This window comes from Planococcus citri, chromosome 1 (genome assembly GCF_950023065.1).
Source record: "Planococcus citri chromosome 1, ihPlaCitr1.1, whole genome shotgun sequence".
In the NCBI taxonomy this organism is placed as follows: domain Eukaryota; kingdom Metazoa; phylum Arthropoda; class Insecta; order Hemiptera; family Pseudococcidae; genus Planococcus; species Planococcus citri.
Window position 1 is genome coordinate 47,547,996 of NC_088677.1, and position 15,721 is coordinate 47,563,716.

Consider the following 15,721-nt stretch of genomic DNA (forward strand, 5'->3'; position numbering starts at 1 on the left):
ATAAATTAATTAATTTATTCAAATTTACCTATTTACATTATTAAATTTTATTTTTATCATGACCAAAACCAGACAAAATTCAATTGAAAATTTGTTTGAAAACTTTCATCCTCAATAGTCATGGTTATTGCTTGGTTTTATACTTGAAATTTTCGTTTTCATGTGTTTTGAAATATCTAGGTATTAGTCTCATCATTTTCTGAATAGGCAATTTCAACAAAACCGAATATAGGAAAGATTTGATGTCAATCACCCCTTTAAGCACGTGCACATTTCGTTCTGATCTACATTGGAATGAATGCGATAATTTCATTTTAGACAGGACCGTTCTCGTCCCTCATTCCTAATCCTAACTAAGCATACTTAGATTAGATGAAGTTCTTCTGAGTCATGTGTGTGCCATCAGTCAGTAGGTATCAACTCAACATCATCACAAGATTCACAACAAGGATAAAATGGTGACCAAATAGGCAAATAATAACATGCCAAATAACGACCTTGATTCGCTAAAGTACTAAGTAACCGAGTTATTGAACTTTTTAAGTGCGCACTTTGCACTTTTTAATTACAAGTTTTACCATCCTTCTCTCTACTTTTTGTCTACCTACTCTACCTCCACCTATCCACCTTTGAAATTTACGGTTTACCTAAATTTGGCTGCGGCCTGCTGTGCAGGGTTTGGCAATTTTCATTTCATTTTGGAGGAAAGAGGAAACTGGAAAGCACAAAATCAAAGCCCAAAGGTCATTCATAGTTCTCTTCTCTGAATCTCTGATTTAGTCTAATCTAAAATTTGATTTGAGTATCTGATTTCTGAGGTAGAAAGTAGAAATTAGAAAATCGAAATCCACATTCACACTACTAGGCACTACGCAGTATGTCTATTGCACCCCTCAGCCCTCAGCACCCTGTGAAGTGGTGTGACCTGTGTGACTGTGAAATGAAAACTGAAAATTCAAATTTTCAAAAATAAATTGAAAAGTTTCAATTCAAAATAAAATAACAAAAAGAAACGAAACGCGAAACCTTCATTCGTTTCCATCGGGTTGATTGGTTAATTTCGGTTTCGGTTCCGTTCAAAAAAAAACGAAAATAAAATAGCGTCTTTGACGGGACGGGGCGGGCGCGGGATTGATGGTGACGGTGACACATGCGCAGCACGTGTTTGTCGTTGAACAACAAAAAAAAAAAAATGAAAAAGTTCAGTACATTTTACAGCTTTTTGATTTTTAAAATAATTCATTTTTTCTTGAAAGCTCGCTACTGAGTTCCCATTACAGTTTTGAGGGATCTTAGATTAGTAAATTTCAAATAATTATTTTAGAATCAAATGAATCCGTTCTTTAATTGTTCTACATATGTGTTACATTGATGTGGAGAAATTTTATGAAGAAATGAAGATTTTGTAATTTAACTTCTGCATTGAACGAGATAATTATCCCGCTTGCAATGGTTGACAAAAGTAAAGTATTACTCGGTTTTGTAGATGAACCGATCACGGATAATTATAAAGAAGAGGTTGATTATACCACCAATAAATTGGGTGGTCATCCGGTAACAATATTTACAAATTTTGTATTATGATATCAACATACTGTCGTATTATAATACTTAATCTTCGATTGCAGGATTGGATTACAGCACAAACAGATTCTACGATAATTTGCAAGGTATGCCGATCAGTGACCCCTCTGTTGCTACAAATTTATGCTCCTGTTACGGAGAAAATAAACCAGCATAGGACGTTGTATATTTTCGCTTGTTTGAATCCGACTTGTTGGGGGATATCGAAAAGGTTTGTATTTTGTACGTTGCATTGATAATAATTCAGATCGTTTTCTAACGGAGTTTTATTTCAGTTGGACTTGCATTAAAAATCAAATGGCGATGAAGAAAAAGCAAGATTCGTTTGTATCGAATTTTTCAAACGATGATTGGTGCACAGACTCAAATAATTGGAATTGCGATTCAAACAATACGTGTAATTCTAGTCTCGATTTGTTTTTGGAAAACGAAGCTTCTTCCATGTTGAGTCGTGTGACCGTATGTGCTGAAGAAAATGCCAATGTTATCCCAGATAGGACTTGTGTTGATGTTCTAGATGCTCCTGCAAGTGCAGAAATAGAACCCGATGAAAACGAACCGATTATGGTTGATTCACCTACTGTTCCTCATTGTGATCTATCTAATTTACTAAAACAAGTTCCCACATCTCCTAAGGCGCGTATAATGAACTTACTATTTGAAATCATATCAAAGTTTACTTCATTATATTTATAATTTTATTTACTTAGATATTTATTTTTTAAAACTAGGTTTATCGCGAAGATACCTATTTTGTACCATCTTTCATCTATGTAATGGAAGAAAGACTGGAAAGAGATCCGTTATCAGAACATGTTCAAATGTTATTAACGGAATATTCGAGATCGAGTGAAAATAGGAATAGTCTGAAGATTACTAAGAATGTCAATGTTTCGCGACGATCCGACGATGAAGTATACGAAAGAAGCCGTCCTCTTCATGGCGATAAATTATTCCACACGTTTTTATCTCGTATTAAATTGAATCCGGATCAGATAATTCGGTAATTTTGAATTATTATAGAACTCGTATTCGTCTAAATTCTTATTCGATATAATGTAAACATGATTCAACCCACTGTATTTCAGTTATTGTCGAAGCAATGAAGCGCCTTTATTTCTGTTCCCGGAATTGGACATTCCAGCCAAGTGTAAACATTGCAACGGGGAAATGGTATTCGAAATGCAAATATTACCTACAATTATTAATTACCTGAGGCTCAATGGCGCTGGACGTGCTGAAAAGGATATTTTGGAATTTGGATCTGTATTCATATACTCATGCCAAGAAAGTTGCGATAAACCAGACGGAGAAGAGTGTGTTCTCATTCAAATGGAAACATTTTGATCGCAGTAATGATAGAAAAGAGTAGTTGTTTTTGTTTACGGCTTATTTGAAAACGAAGTTACCCACTTGGGCATTTGACTATTTATCTGTTTTGATGAAGTGATACGTTCCGATGGTCTCTTTGAATATTTTTACTTCACTTTTAGATGTTGATTGCTAAATAGTATAATGGTAATGTTGTTGCGATGAGTTAGTTGTACCAGGGGTGAACGTTTGACGCGAATTATTTTTCATCTTGGCTTGTTGCTACACATATGTAGTACATACGACTACACGCCAAATGTTAATTTTTTCAAATATTGTAATTATGGTTATGTAAACCTTCGTTATGCTTTACCTCTGTAGTTGACCTTATCGTACAAATAGACAAATGAAAAAAATACAAAAATAATGTATTTACGTATTTTTATAACAAATTAATTAATGGAAAACTGAGAAGAGATCCTATTGACAGACCACAGGCTAAACTGGTGATTAACATCGTAGATGCCACTTCTTGTTCGTGTACCATTACAGAACTGAAACAAAATCAAGGTTCAAGATTGCGTGTTTTGAGCTTGCAAATTTATTGTTGCGAAAAAACATACCTCGGGAGAAGTATAAACGTCAAAGTAGATATGTATCCATTACTCATGGCGAATATTACAATAATAAATGCGTATACTAGATCGGACTGTATTAGAACAGGTAAATGATGTCGTGGTTGTGCATTGCAGAACATTAACAAAGGTACAAAAATCAGTCGTATAAAACTTAGACACACTAGGAAGATTCCTTTGGGCTGAAAAATGAAAATTTTCAAAAAAAAAAAATAATAAGTAGGTACCTACAATACATGTTGAAAAATAGTTGGTAAATTCAAGTTACCTTTTGCACATATCCAGCTAAGAATCGGCCACTGTATTCACACGTACAATACAATAAATACGTAATCACAGGCACAAAATATTTATCTAGAACAAGTAACAATAAAAATTATTATATTTCACCCATACTAGTTAATTACAACATCGTGATGAAAAACACAAACCTGCCCATGGCGATTTCATAGTCATATATTCTGAACACACTAAAACAGCGATAGCAGGATAAACAGAGCAAGTCACAACATAACAACATAAAATACTAAGAGTTAAAATCCAAGTCTGAAAATAAAAAGTCATATAATTTCAAATACTCAGAAATGATTACCACAAAATTTACTCAAATAGTCTACCTTTTTAAAAATTGAGAAATAATTAACGGGCAGTATAGGTGTATTGACAAATACAGTCAGACTGAGTTCTGAGTCGTAGAAAGACCTGTATTGTATTGGGCTCGAACTGCCTGAAAGTTGAGGATGCGAATCGATACGTTGTAAAGCATTATCTCGAGCGTAGTATTGAAAAAAATCCTAAAATGAAAAAAACAATGATTACCTAGTGAAATGAATGAATAGGTATTTACGAAAATCAAAAAAAGTTTCAACCAACTGTTTTTCTAATGTATAAATATCCCAATAAGGATAACAAAATAGTGATATCGGCAAACACGAAGTACAAAAAAGTGCTTTTCGTAGGAGACGCATTTATGAGTAACACCGTAATTTGAGCAACCGCAGCAAAAATGCCAGCTAATGATTGACCCGATGTTGCAGCAGAAATATACGCAGTTGGGAATTTAATAAATAAAGCTGAAAGACTCGCTTGGAGCACCGCTGTTGACACTGTGAACAAAATAATATGAATAAATATCATCAGAAACACTATCATATTTTGGATCCTATGCTCAAAAAATGATTATAACTTGATTCTATACTCACGGTTAAGTATAACAACTGTCGTGACAGTGATAATGAAAAACAGAGTTTGCCCTAAAATAAAAAGTTGGAATAGGTTTTATTCAGAAACATTACTGAAGAGGTGCTATCAAGAAATCACGTGACTTACAAGAATCGCTGTCAAATAAGACTAGTATTGTGGTTTCAACGAATAATACAAGTACTATCAGAGAAGAAATAACTATAAGCCAATGTATAGAAAATCTAAAAATGCGAAACAAAATATTCAATCAACATCATTAATCAAGAGTAAAACTCAAGTAAAAGAATGAAGATTCGAAATTCTCACTTTTTGAGATAAAATATGTTGACGAATAAGAAAAGAGTACTGGGAACGGTAGATGCTATAGAAATGTAAGACGTAAAATCTGCTTGCAAAGAAGTTCGATTACTCTCATTGTCATTCAATTCGAACACGTATTGGAGGCTGCTCGAATGATTATGTAAATCTCGAAATCTGTACATCCAATACTGAAATAATTTTTTAATTAAAATCTATGAAACAGATAGAATGATTTCAACTTTTAAATACCAACATCATTGCACGTAACGAAAAAAAACCATGGCAGTAGTATACTGGTACCAAGCAAATAAAATACAATATTTACAATGCCATATCTGTAAAAACAAAATAATATCATCAGTATTATCACAAAGAATTTTTAAAAAACCATTAAAAAAATCAAGTATTCCTAAATTTATGCAGTACCTATTTTTAAAAAAGGAAAAAATTAGTAGATTTTAACTTGATTGGATATATTTTTATGTAATATGTAATATATTAGATTACTCGACCTAAACATTCATAATGAAATAGAGCTTACAAATCAGCAGGAGGAGATTTTTCTTCATGTTGTTCTACTCCATCCTCTTTTTCTTGATGTACCGTTGTTTCACTGATGAACATCTCTGGCTCGTAATCATCGTAGAGTACTGGGCTAATGAGTTTGGTCGTCATTTTTTAAAGATATTTCCTTAGGTACATAATCAATATCAACTTCAATGTTATACTAAATTAAAATGTTTCGAAATGCCACACAATGAATAATTTTTTCAGAAGTAAGAGCATCGGTATTATGGGACAATAAAAATGAAGTATGACTAGATTTTTCACTAACATGTGGTCAATTAAATTTGTTTTCACGTGCACAAAGAATAATGTATTCGAGTATATTCATTACTTTAGAAAATTGAAAAAAAAATCAAGAATTAAAAATATATTTGTTAGAAATTGATATTGTTCTTTGTTTACATTGATTAGCATCAACATCAATCAACTCACACACACAAAACATCAATGAGGTATGAGAAAGAACCAAACTGGATAATGGGATATAAAACAACAAAATGCAAAAATCAATCAAAAAAAAAAGGTAAACAAAGTATAAAGTTGATCCAGTAAAACCGTACAATCAGAAATCCTTGCCATTAAACCGTTATTTTTATCAATTATTCACGTTGCTTGTGTTTTTTTTTCTTATTTTCCTTTTGTTGATTCTTGTTACAAATGAAAATTATTACGTGCAGCGAAATTACTTCTCACCTGTAATTATTTCCGAGAATCGGGTGACGTTGATAGCTCTGTTTTTCTCCTCAACCTCAATGTTGAAAGCATGATTCATGCGTACTATCGAAATTAGAGTTGAAAAAATTACTTCTCTCTAAAACCTTTTAGTTGATCATTATTTTTATTTTTTTTTTTTGCAATGGACGCGTCGCAGCAAGCTTCCTCGCCTCAGCATCAAGTTTTTGAAAACATTCCTTTGCATAATGTGGAGTCGGTATGTATTCAACTACAATTTTCCAATGGCAGTGTTCCTCATACATGTATTAATCTTTCGTTTGTATTGTCTGTGTAGCATTGGGAGACATTGTTTCATCAGGTAACGAATTGTTTTAATGCGTTTCGAATTATTGAGGGCATGAAATTTTTAATATTTTTGAATTCAGTTTGATAGAAATGGTGATGGAAGAATTTCGGTTCAGTTTTTGAATAATGAATTGAAGAAACATAATCAAGGTGTTCCCGATTATGTTGTCAAACGTATCGTTTTGCTCGCCGATCGTGATCGCGATAGCTATATTACACTGCAAGAATTCTTACAGTTGGTATGTTCACAATTCACAGCCGTTGGTGCTTCATATCGTTTGTGTTGAAATTCTGTTTTGAATAATTGTTTCTATTTTTGATCAGGTTGAAAGTCCTCATGCTCAACCATTACTTAAAGTTTCCCTACAACGATATATTCAAACATTTGTTCCTCGACAACGACGAGTTCAAGAAGCTGTGGATGGTTCTTATGAGCAAGAGTACACCTGTGACCCTCCAGCTTTGACAATGGTTATTTGTAGCATTATTGAGGTGATTATACAGGTTTCAATGTTGTATTCATTAATTATTCTCTGATATTCTTCATTTGATAACAAAATTGCATTTAGCCTTTATTTACTCCTGTTTTAGATATTTTTCTATATGTATGATACAATTGTAGCTGCCAATCCATTAGCAACTAACGCACCATTTTTTAATTTATTTGTTTACAACCCACACAGAAGAGCTGAAGTGTGGAGATTTCTCACGTACATGTTTATTCATGGAAGGTGAGTAATTTTTCTCGGGTATAAAATCGGTTGTATAACCCACGCTTTGCATACCAACTTCAGTTTCCATTCATAATGAAATTCTTTTGAATAGGTTTTAATTCGTTTTCAATTATTTTGATGTTTACAGTGAGAGCCATTTAATCGTAAATTTGATCGTTCAGATTTTATTGGGTATTCCGTTGGAAATGGTGCATCGATGGTGGAGAGTTTTTTTGATATATATAGCCGGTGTAATTAGTGGTTCATTGTTTACATCTGTCGCAGATCCTAGAGTGTATCTCGCTGGAGCTTCCGGTGGATGTTATGCGTTATTAGCCGCTCATATAGCCACAATTATCATGGTGTGTAAGTAAGAATAACTAAGGAGGAACTTGGATCAGTCAAGAAATGAAAGTTTCAGAAATTAGTTGAAACGTTAATTATCGGTTTTCTAATTTTGTTATAGAACTGGACAGAAATGGATCACCCTGTATTACAACTGTTGATTTTTGTAACATTGATAACTTTCGATTTTGGAAATTCGATTTACGATCGTTATATAGAGAAAAGAGAAACTAAAGTGAGTAGTTGACATTTTATAACGTATTTCGTTTTTAAATTAGATTATATTTCAATTTTAAACATAATTTTTGTTGCTGTAGACTGCGTATGCTGCGCATATTGCTGGAGCAGCTGCTGGTTTCTTAGTTGGCGTTTACTTGTTGAGAAATTTGAAAGTTCATGATTGGGAAAAAACTTTATGGTGGATTTCTGTTTTCATTTTCAATGCATTTATTATTATAGTTATATTTTGGAATATTTTCTTCCCGTCCTATTTTCCTCCTGCAAGTGTTTCTTTGTTTTAAATTATTTTTGACCGTTCATTGTTGATTAGAGTAAATCTAGATTTTTTATTTTGTCGATACGAAATGATCCATAATATTTTCGCCATGAAACTGAAATCTGTCTAAAATTTATCAACGCCTAAAAAATTGAAATTTTAGTCTTTTACATAGGTATCATATTTGATTTGATCGCTTCCTTTTGTAGGATTTATGAAACGTATTTTGAAACTCGAATTTTTTTATTCCGGTACATTTTTCTAGTCTCATGTAATTTATGAAGACTTGCTTCATTGTTGAATGTAAGCGTTTTTTAAATTAATGCCGAATTTTTAAAATTGTAATCCCATTATTTGTATAGATGTTTATAATGGTGTTATCATTTTGTTGTTGTTGTTTTTTTAAACGAAATGAGATTATTAATTATTCTACCTATTTGACAAAGTTTCAGTATTGTGATTTTTTGTGATGTATTTTCATCTTTCATGCAAAGTTGTGTACTTTTTTTAAAAATAGGCTTAGAAAAAAAACTTAACAGGGTAATAGTAACTTTGCGTTGTGCCTTTTACTTGTTTCAATCGCATTTCTCCAAGCGTTGCCTTATTTTTTTACATCGTTGATCTCGCATATTTCATTTTTATTGCTTTTTATGTGTGTGTTTTTTTAAAATGAACTACAATATTTTGAATGACCGCTTTTAATGATTGCATTTTTTATTTTTAAAATACCCCTTTGTTGATTGTTATTTTACTCAATTGCATTTAATATTTTATTTATTTACTTATGGTACAAATCATTCAGGTAATATTATATTGGTGCATTTTGAATCATTTTATTTTATATGTATTCGTAATGAATTTAACGTTTGTTTCCAACATTTGCTCATAATTATATCATGAAACCTCATTTTTATTTTGAAAGAGCTTAATACTTTTTATGTACGTAATTATGTCTCGTACAAATTTTATTAAATTCGCCACTATTTTTTTTTGAATTTTTATTAAGTACATACATATATGTATATTTTATATTTTATGTGAATACTTCAAATATTTTTGCAATTTTTATTGTTTTCGAAATTATTTACACAGTAGAAATATAAGCTCATTTATTGAATCGTTCATTTTTTAGATTTGTGGATTCTTTACTATCGTACTAGAAACTAAATTGTGCTTGAATGGTAATGTTTCTCTTGACTGTTTCATTTTCAAGAACTTGTGTGCTTTTTAAAAAAAATTTCTTGAAAGTAGGAATGCGAGGCGCATACTGAGAGTTGATGCCGGCGAGGGGACATCCTCAAATAACTAATGGCAGAAATTGATTTCAATTGTACATTTAAACGTGTAATTTCTGTTGACGTGTGAATAGTTATAGCCTAATGTAAAATTTTGTCTGAATTTCCCTTGAATGTCAAATTGTGAAGGCCATGTATTTAAAATTTATCCAGTAGGGTTTATTTCTAAGAAGAAGAGGACAATAATTCAGACTGCATTTTATTTTCGGAAATCTTCATCGATTCTGAATTCTTCTCGTTGAAAGAATGGCCTTACTATGAATATTTCAGAATGGAATAAAACTTATAATTTGTTGGTGAAAAACAAAATTTGTGTGGCATGTCAGAGTCGTCAAGTAAAGATATATAAATGCTGTCTGTCGCGCAAGCGTTTCTCATCGACACAGTTATAAGGGTAGAAGAATTTTAAGTTCAAAGTCAGTTCAGTACGTTACACGATGACCTTCAGCTCACATTTCCTGTAAGCTTTGTTCATATAGTTTGAGGAAAAAGTCGTACTCGGAGACACTTTTGCAATTCTTACGCCGTAAAATTAACGAACGCCAAAAATATCACTCGAATGGGTTTAATGAATAATGATATTATTGAAAATTTAAGCGCACAAAAGAAGGAAGTGAGGATATATTTAACATGAAGTCTATCTGCTTTTTAATACGCATTAATTTTTTGTAATATAGCATTAGAAAGAGTTCGTTTTTCTCTTTTGTTCCAAAATGACAAAAAATTTATTATCCGACTGATTTCATATGTTTAGGTATAAACAAATTTTCTGTACCCAATTAACTAGATCTTAATTGTACATAGATTTGATTTTTTTTCTTATGGAATTTAAGTACTCGTAGGTACCTAGATTAAAATATGTACTTTCGTTAAGAAACTTACCACTAACACCAACTCATATGTTTAGTTTTTTAGGAATTACTTATCTAAAATTGAACTTGAATACACGAGTGAGTTGAGCTGTAATAAAATTTTTAATGAGAATTTTGGACCTTTTATCTGTGTAAGCGAATTGATTTAACTGAAGAAGTGAAGATCACAAATTGAAATTGTAGGTGATTGTATTGGATCGTAATACCTTTACCTATACTTACCAAACTTAAATTTTTACAAAAATATTTACTAACCATCATTGTCATTTGGATCGTATTGTGGTTCATTATTCTTGTAGAAAATAGGTACCTACCTTTTATTTATTTTTTTAGTTTGAAAATTTGAAAATATACGAGTATATTATGCATGATTGAAATTTGAAGCCTGAGTCAAACCAAGGTAGGTATAGGTAGGTACTTACAACTTACTTTTCTTAATAATTCCTAATTTTTTATTTATGGTAAAATTTGATTTCGTACAGAGCTTCGTAAGCATGTATTTAAGTAGATACTTTAGTATTTTATATTCACATTTTGCACCTTATTTTCTCGCTCGTAAAAATTGTGCAATTTTTTAAAATTTCATTAGTTTGCTGACAGGACTATTCTGTAAAAAGTATTGCCTACTTAAGCATAATTTTTATTTATTCCTTTTTTTAAAAAAAAATTGGTTGTTGACGATAAGGTGAAACATAAGAACAAAAAATCAGTGCATTAATTAATTTGATTTCAAGATTGACGGGTAAGTTAGGCAGACACTTATTATTAACTTGATATAAAATTGAAGTAGGTAGGTATATCTTACCTATATCATTTGACCAATATTTGCCATTATTTTGAGATGCGACTAGAATTTCACAACTTTGACGGGAAGAAATTAACATTTCAAAGATTCATGACATCGACGAACGTCAACCAAGTTAGATATATTACGTATAAAGTTGTCGAAAACTTTACTACAATAACGAACGTATCTAATCTAACCATAAATCATTCGAATAATACAATAAATTTATTTCATAAATTCGTCAATTACTTACTTTTAGATTTTTTTTATGATGCATACCCGATTCGCGCAAATGGCAAAATATTTTGCCAATGCCACTAGGTGTACTAATGGCAAAAAAAAGGCAATATAATGGCAAAGCTCCAACCAATGAGAAGACAGCATTTTAACTTTGCCAATGTGGCAAAAGATTAAATTTTGCCAATAAGATTGCCACTGGTGGCAATCTCATTGGTAAATGTTTTGCCACCGTTTTGCCACTAGTGACAATTTAATTGGCAATTATTTTGCCTCTGTTTTACCACTGCTGGCAATCTCATTGGCAATTATTTTGCCAATGATTTTGCCACTCAGTGGCAATCCTATGGCAATTGATGTAGGTACCTGTAAAGAACACATTTGAAATTTGAAAATCGTTTATTTTAACGGTCAAAGTTGCAGGGAATGATGCAATTAATGTCTGAAGTCGAAAATCAATCTGTACCTAATTATATGTACCTGTATACATTCATTGTAGCATTAGTACCATATGCTTTGTTTTATCTTGTTGTAAGTAGGTACACGCATATTATGTAATTTGGTTTTCAAGTGATTCAGACGTTGTTACAGTATTGTTTTCATTAGACTATCATTATGGAAACTGCATAATCTAAAGACTTGGCTGGTACATGGTGAGCATAAATACACCCAAGTTATGATACCTACCAGATGATGTGATTTCCTCAACGATCACTGTAACATAACGTCTGAATCACTTGCAATCAATTCGCAAAATACATACGTGCATAGGTATAGGAAGTTACAAATACCCACACCAAGATAAAACAAAAGTCATGGTACCTATCCCATGATAGATGTATACAGATGTATGGTACTTACCGATTCATCTTCGACTTCCAGACGACATTTTCACGCATCAATTATAACCAAATTTCTGTACAACGTGTTCACTACTTCACCATCAACTGAAAACTGAACCAAAGTATGAAGTAACCAACGAGGCAGAGTAGAACATGCGCTCGACTCTGCCTAATCTCATCTTATCTTCCCCACTTCTGCGAATAGATTATTTTTTGAAATTTAACGGACAAAGTTTTGTCACTATTGGCAAAATATTGTAAACGTTGGCAAAATTTTGTCAAAACTAGCATAAGCAGAGTGTAATCTGTATTGTAGCAAGTTTTCAAAATTGCCATCACTGGCATTTTCGTCTGGTTTTCATTTCAATTTGAGCTTTACCACTCTTTTGCCAAGAATGGCAAAAAAAAGTGCCAATCAAATTGCCACTGCGCGAATCGGGTATACTTAATAAAATTTCGAAAGAAATATATAAATAAAACAAGAATTTTTCAACTTTTTTGATTTCGTCAAAAATTTTGTGAATAAAAAATATTATTTCGAACTTTTTCAATTATATTTTCCAGATTAAACTGGATGAAAAAAATGCTGGTGTTGTACGTACATATAATTTGAAGTGATTTCGCCAACTAGTCTGAATAACGTTGGCGAACATTTACACAATGTAAGGGTAAGTATAATTACGTCGGCTGACTTTGGTCTCATAATGAAATTTATTAAATTGCTTCACGAGTTATTATTATACCTACTTACGTATTTGACTTTAATTTTCGACCTATTTTTTCCTTATTTATTTATTTTCATTTAATCATCCAGGTATTTTAATAACAATTTGTGCGAGTACCTAAGTAGTGCAAAAAACAGTATTACTTTTTAGTCATGCGCGAGGTTTTAGTAGATTCGTCTAACCTTGCCCATCTACACCCCTACAATTCATGTTTTTCCCATCGCACCGATATCCTACCATGTAAAAGAGAAGATCGTGCTCCTCCTCTGTTATCTCTCGTAATAACGAATTTCATAACCTTAGCCACTCGTATGTACAACAGTTCTTGTGTTATTTTGGAGGCGGTTCTTCATCGTAAAATGAATTTTTTTCTACATAAATTTACTTATTCGTGCGGTGTAATTAATTCGCGAAGTTCGATGTAAAAATTTTCAACATTGTAACCGTAATACTGGCTATTCTTCATTCTTCGTTCCACACCGGTGAGTGACTTCTTATTTTAATACTTACCTACCTACACGTTTAAGTCGATTAGCACTTTGCTTAGTTATAGTTCAGGAAAGGTATGCAAAATTCAACAAAAATTCTTCTTTTGATGTTCCGAAATGAAATGGTTGCTTTTGTAATCAACTATCCTATCTACGATCTAGTTTTTACATTGATAAATATGTGTAACTGCTAAATAGCGAAATTTTTGCTGCATCAAACGATCACTAAAAAAGTAACATAGTCATTCTTAATTATTATTCTACTGGCGTGTATTCGATATAAAACGTATCTGGCTGTGGTGAAAAAATTGCCACTTACTTACTTTGTTTGATAAATTGCGAGCATTCCTTTTTCGCGGTGGTGTACTATTAAGGGGAAGAAAAGAAAGAAAATAGGATACAATGATTTATTTGCTTCGTTTTCTTTCTGTCTAATTAATTAAATCTTTTGGTCTTTTCTTTAAACGTACATAGGCAGTGACTTAAATTTTCACAGCAACCGATAAAGTCAACTAACTATGTATTACTCAGGTAACTATGCACTTAATAAATTTCCACGAGTGGGGTGATATTTTTCTGTTGTTGTTAATAAGCTCACTCGACAACATACCTCAATCACTCAGAAGTTGAGTAATTTTGACCAAACGTTCAACTTAATGCCTTTAAAATGTATTTTGAGAGTTTGAAAAATTTCAATTCGAGAAAAAAATTTCGAATGAGGACAGGCTGATGTCTAAAAGTTGAATAAGAGAGAGTGAGAGAGGGAAGTGGAAGAGGAGAGTTATATAGGAAAAAGTTCAGGCTTGTATCTCAAAACTACCTGGTGAAAATGGAATCTTCTCACGTCAGTCTATGCTTCTCACTGTTGAGTTTTCATGTTCAGCAAACGTTGAAGAATTTATCGGAGAAGTTGAAAAACGCAAAAGATTGTTTTTTTTCTGAAAGTGGTTTTCCAAATTAGAAAATATTATATCATCGGTGGTCACTGGTGATTTGTGACCGGCAATACCTACTTTTTTGTTGATGAGGAAATAAAACCACATACTTTTTATATTTTCTGTTCTTTTTACATTTTGCTCAAAAAATGCGAAAAGAGCTGATTTAGATCAAATTTTCATGGACTGCATTGCTGCGGTGTAAATATTTACTTCAGCCCGTAAAAACGACCGATATCGAATTCTCATCCTTGAAAAAGTTATTGTTCATTTCCTTTTTTGGTAATTTTTTCAGCTTTTTTAAAATACAAGATGAATAATCATCCCTCAAACAAGTGAATATGCAACTTATCCTGCGTACAAATATGCAAGTTTGTTTGCCTACCCCGGAATTGAAGAGTCGAAGCCTCGAAGGATAAGCTCAATCAAATTCTTTTCGAATTTGTGGGTATGGGTCGAAAAATTAGGGCCATTTGAAAGTTTTTCACGCCCTCTCTCTTCTAAAGCAAGTATGTTTGTTTGGTTTTTTTTTTGAATCGAGGTGGAAAACGAGTTGCTTACAAAACAGAATTTTGTCAAAAGTTTGCCCCTATGAAGAAGTCCCTACCGAATCCCCAACAAAAATTGAAAGCTTCGTTTTCAAAAAAAAAAAAAAAAAAATGTTCGAAAAGCTTATTTTAAAAAAATAGTTTTTCAAATAAGTAAGAAGTTTCTTTCGAAAATGAAGTTTCAACTTTTTAATGTTGAAGTCAAAAACAAATTTTGTTTCGTGGCAAGCAATTTTTGAAGAGAGATTTTTTTGGTAGAAATTTTTTCTTTTTTGAGAAAGTTTTTCAAGAAGTTTCCATTTTTTTCTTCAAAAATAAAGTTTTCACTTTTTTTTCAGTTTCTTTTTTTTCTAAAATGAAGGTTGCATTTTCTCTTTAAAAACAAAACGTATACCTAGCTTTTGTTTCATTTTCAAAAATAATTATAGCATTTTCTCTTCTAAAAATGAAGTTCACAAACTTTAAAAAAAACGCGGCGGCTCTGAAGCAAATTGTCCTATTGGCTCCTCTTGTCAGTGGCACAAAACATAAAATTTCTACTACCTATTATAGAAAGAGCTAGGAAGGAAAGTTGTAGTTTCTACAATGGGAAGAAGTATAGTTTCTAAAACAAAATATTTGAGGCCACAAACCATATTACTTTTTAAAATTTTAATAAGAAACTTAATTTTTTTCTAAAACCGCATCTTTTTATCTCTTAGAGTGTCTGATCCGCCGTTTGCGGCGTTGAAAAGCTTGGACTTTTCTCGTCCTATGTTTTTAATAAAAATCATAGCTTAAGAGGAAAAAATTTTGTGATATTTAACAAAAACTAAAAA

At 32.0% G+C, this 15,721-nt stretch overlaps 4 protein-coding genes across 8 annotated transcripts in view; 3 read left to right on the plus strand and 1 right to left on the minus strand.

The window, feature by feature from the left end:
- The first annotated feature begins 1,167 nt into the window (after window positions 1–1,167).
- trus (programmed cell death 2 like trus) lies at window positions 1,168–3,330 on the plus strand. Its single transcript, XM_065345597.1, has 5 exons — window positions 1,168–1,554; window positions 1,629–1,795; window positions 1,860–2,220; window positions 2,316–2,587; window positions 2,673–3,330. Exons 1-5 carry the CDS (start codon window positions 1,450–1,452, stop codon window positions 2,929–2,931), a joined length of 1,164 nt encoding a protein of 387 aa, XP_065201669.1. The 5' UTR covers window positions 1,168–1,449; the 3' UTR covers window positions 2,932–3,330.
- On the minus strand, window positions 3,307–6,016 carry Ent1 (Equilibrative nucleoside transporter 1). Its single transcript, XM_065345594.1, has 11 exons — window positions 5,575–6,016; window positions 5,287–5,368; window positions 5,040–5,221; window positions 4,860–4,954; window positions 4,733–4,783; window positions 4,404–4,636; window positions 4,148–4,324; window positions 3,962–4,076; window positions 3,799–3,884; window positions 3,519–3,712; window positions 3,307–3,449 (listed from the first exon to the last, which is right to left on the minus strand). The coding sequence occupies exons 1-11, from the start codon at window positions 5,706–5,708 to the stop codon at window positions 3,338–3,340; spliced, it is 1,461 nt and encodes a 486-aa protein (XP_065201666.1). The 5' UTR covers window positions 5,709–6,016; the 3' UTR covers window positions 3,307–3,337.
- Window positions 6,017–6,172: 156 nt separating this feature from the next.
- rho-4 (rhomboid-4) lies at window positions 6,173–9,291 on the plus strand. 2 transcript variants are annotated; one of them, XM_065345598.1, is made up of 8 exons: window positions 6,179–6,531; window positions 6,610–6,633; window positions 6,701–6,859; window positions 6,945–7,112; window positions 7,212–7,351; window positions 7,482–7,695; window positions 7,800–7,913; window positions 7,996–9,291. In XM_065345598.1, the coding sequence occupies exons 1-8, from the start codon at window positions 6,457–6,459 to the stop codon at window positions 8,197–8,199; spliced, it is 1,098 nt and encodes a 365-aa protein (XP_065201670.1). In that variant the 5' UTR covers window positions 6,179–6,456; the 3' UTR covers window positions 8,200–9,291. The 2 variants fall into 2 exon arrangements, with proteins under 2 accessions (XP_065201671.1, XP_065201670.1); XM_065345599.1 differs by lacking the exon at window positions 7,996–9,291 and having other exon boundaries at window positions 6,173–6,531; window positions 7,482–7,699.
- A 3,870-nt stretch (window positions 9,292–13,161) lies between these two features.
- The window catches only part of LOC135832373 (uncharacterized), a 168,573-nt gene continuing 166,013 nt past the window's right edge, over window positions 13,162–15,721 (plus strand). For 3 of the 4 annotated variants that reach the window (XM_065345582.1, XM_065345583.1, XM_065345585.1), the window contains exon 1: window positions 13,163–13,414. The gene's annotated coding sequence lies outside the window, so the exon portion shown is untranslated. Of the gene's footprint in view, window positions 13,415–15,721 lie in introns of all 4 variants that reach the window. The other variant, XM_065345584.1, reaches the window with a different exon arrangement.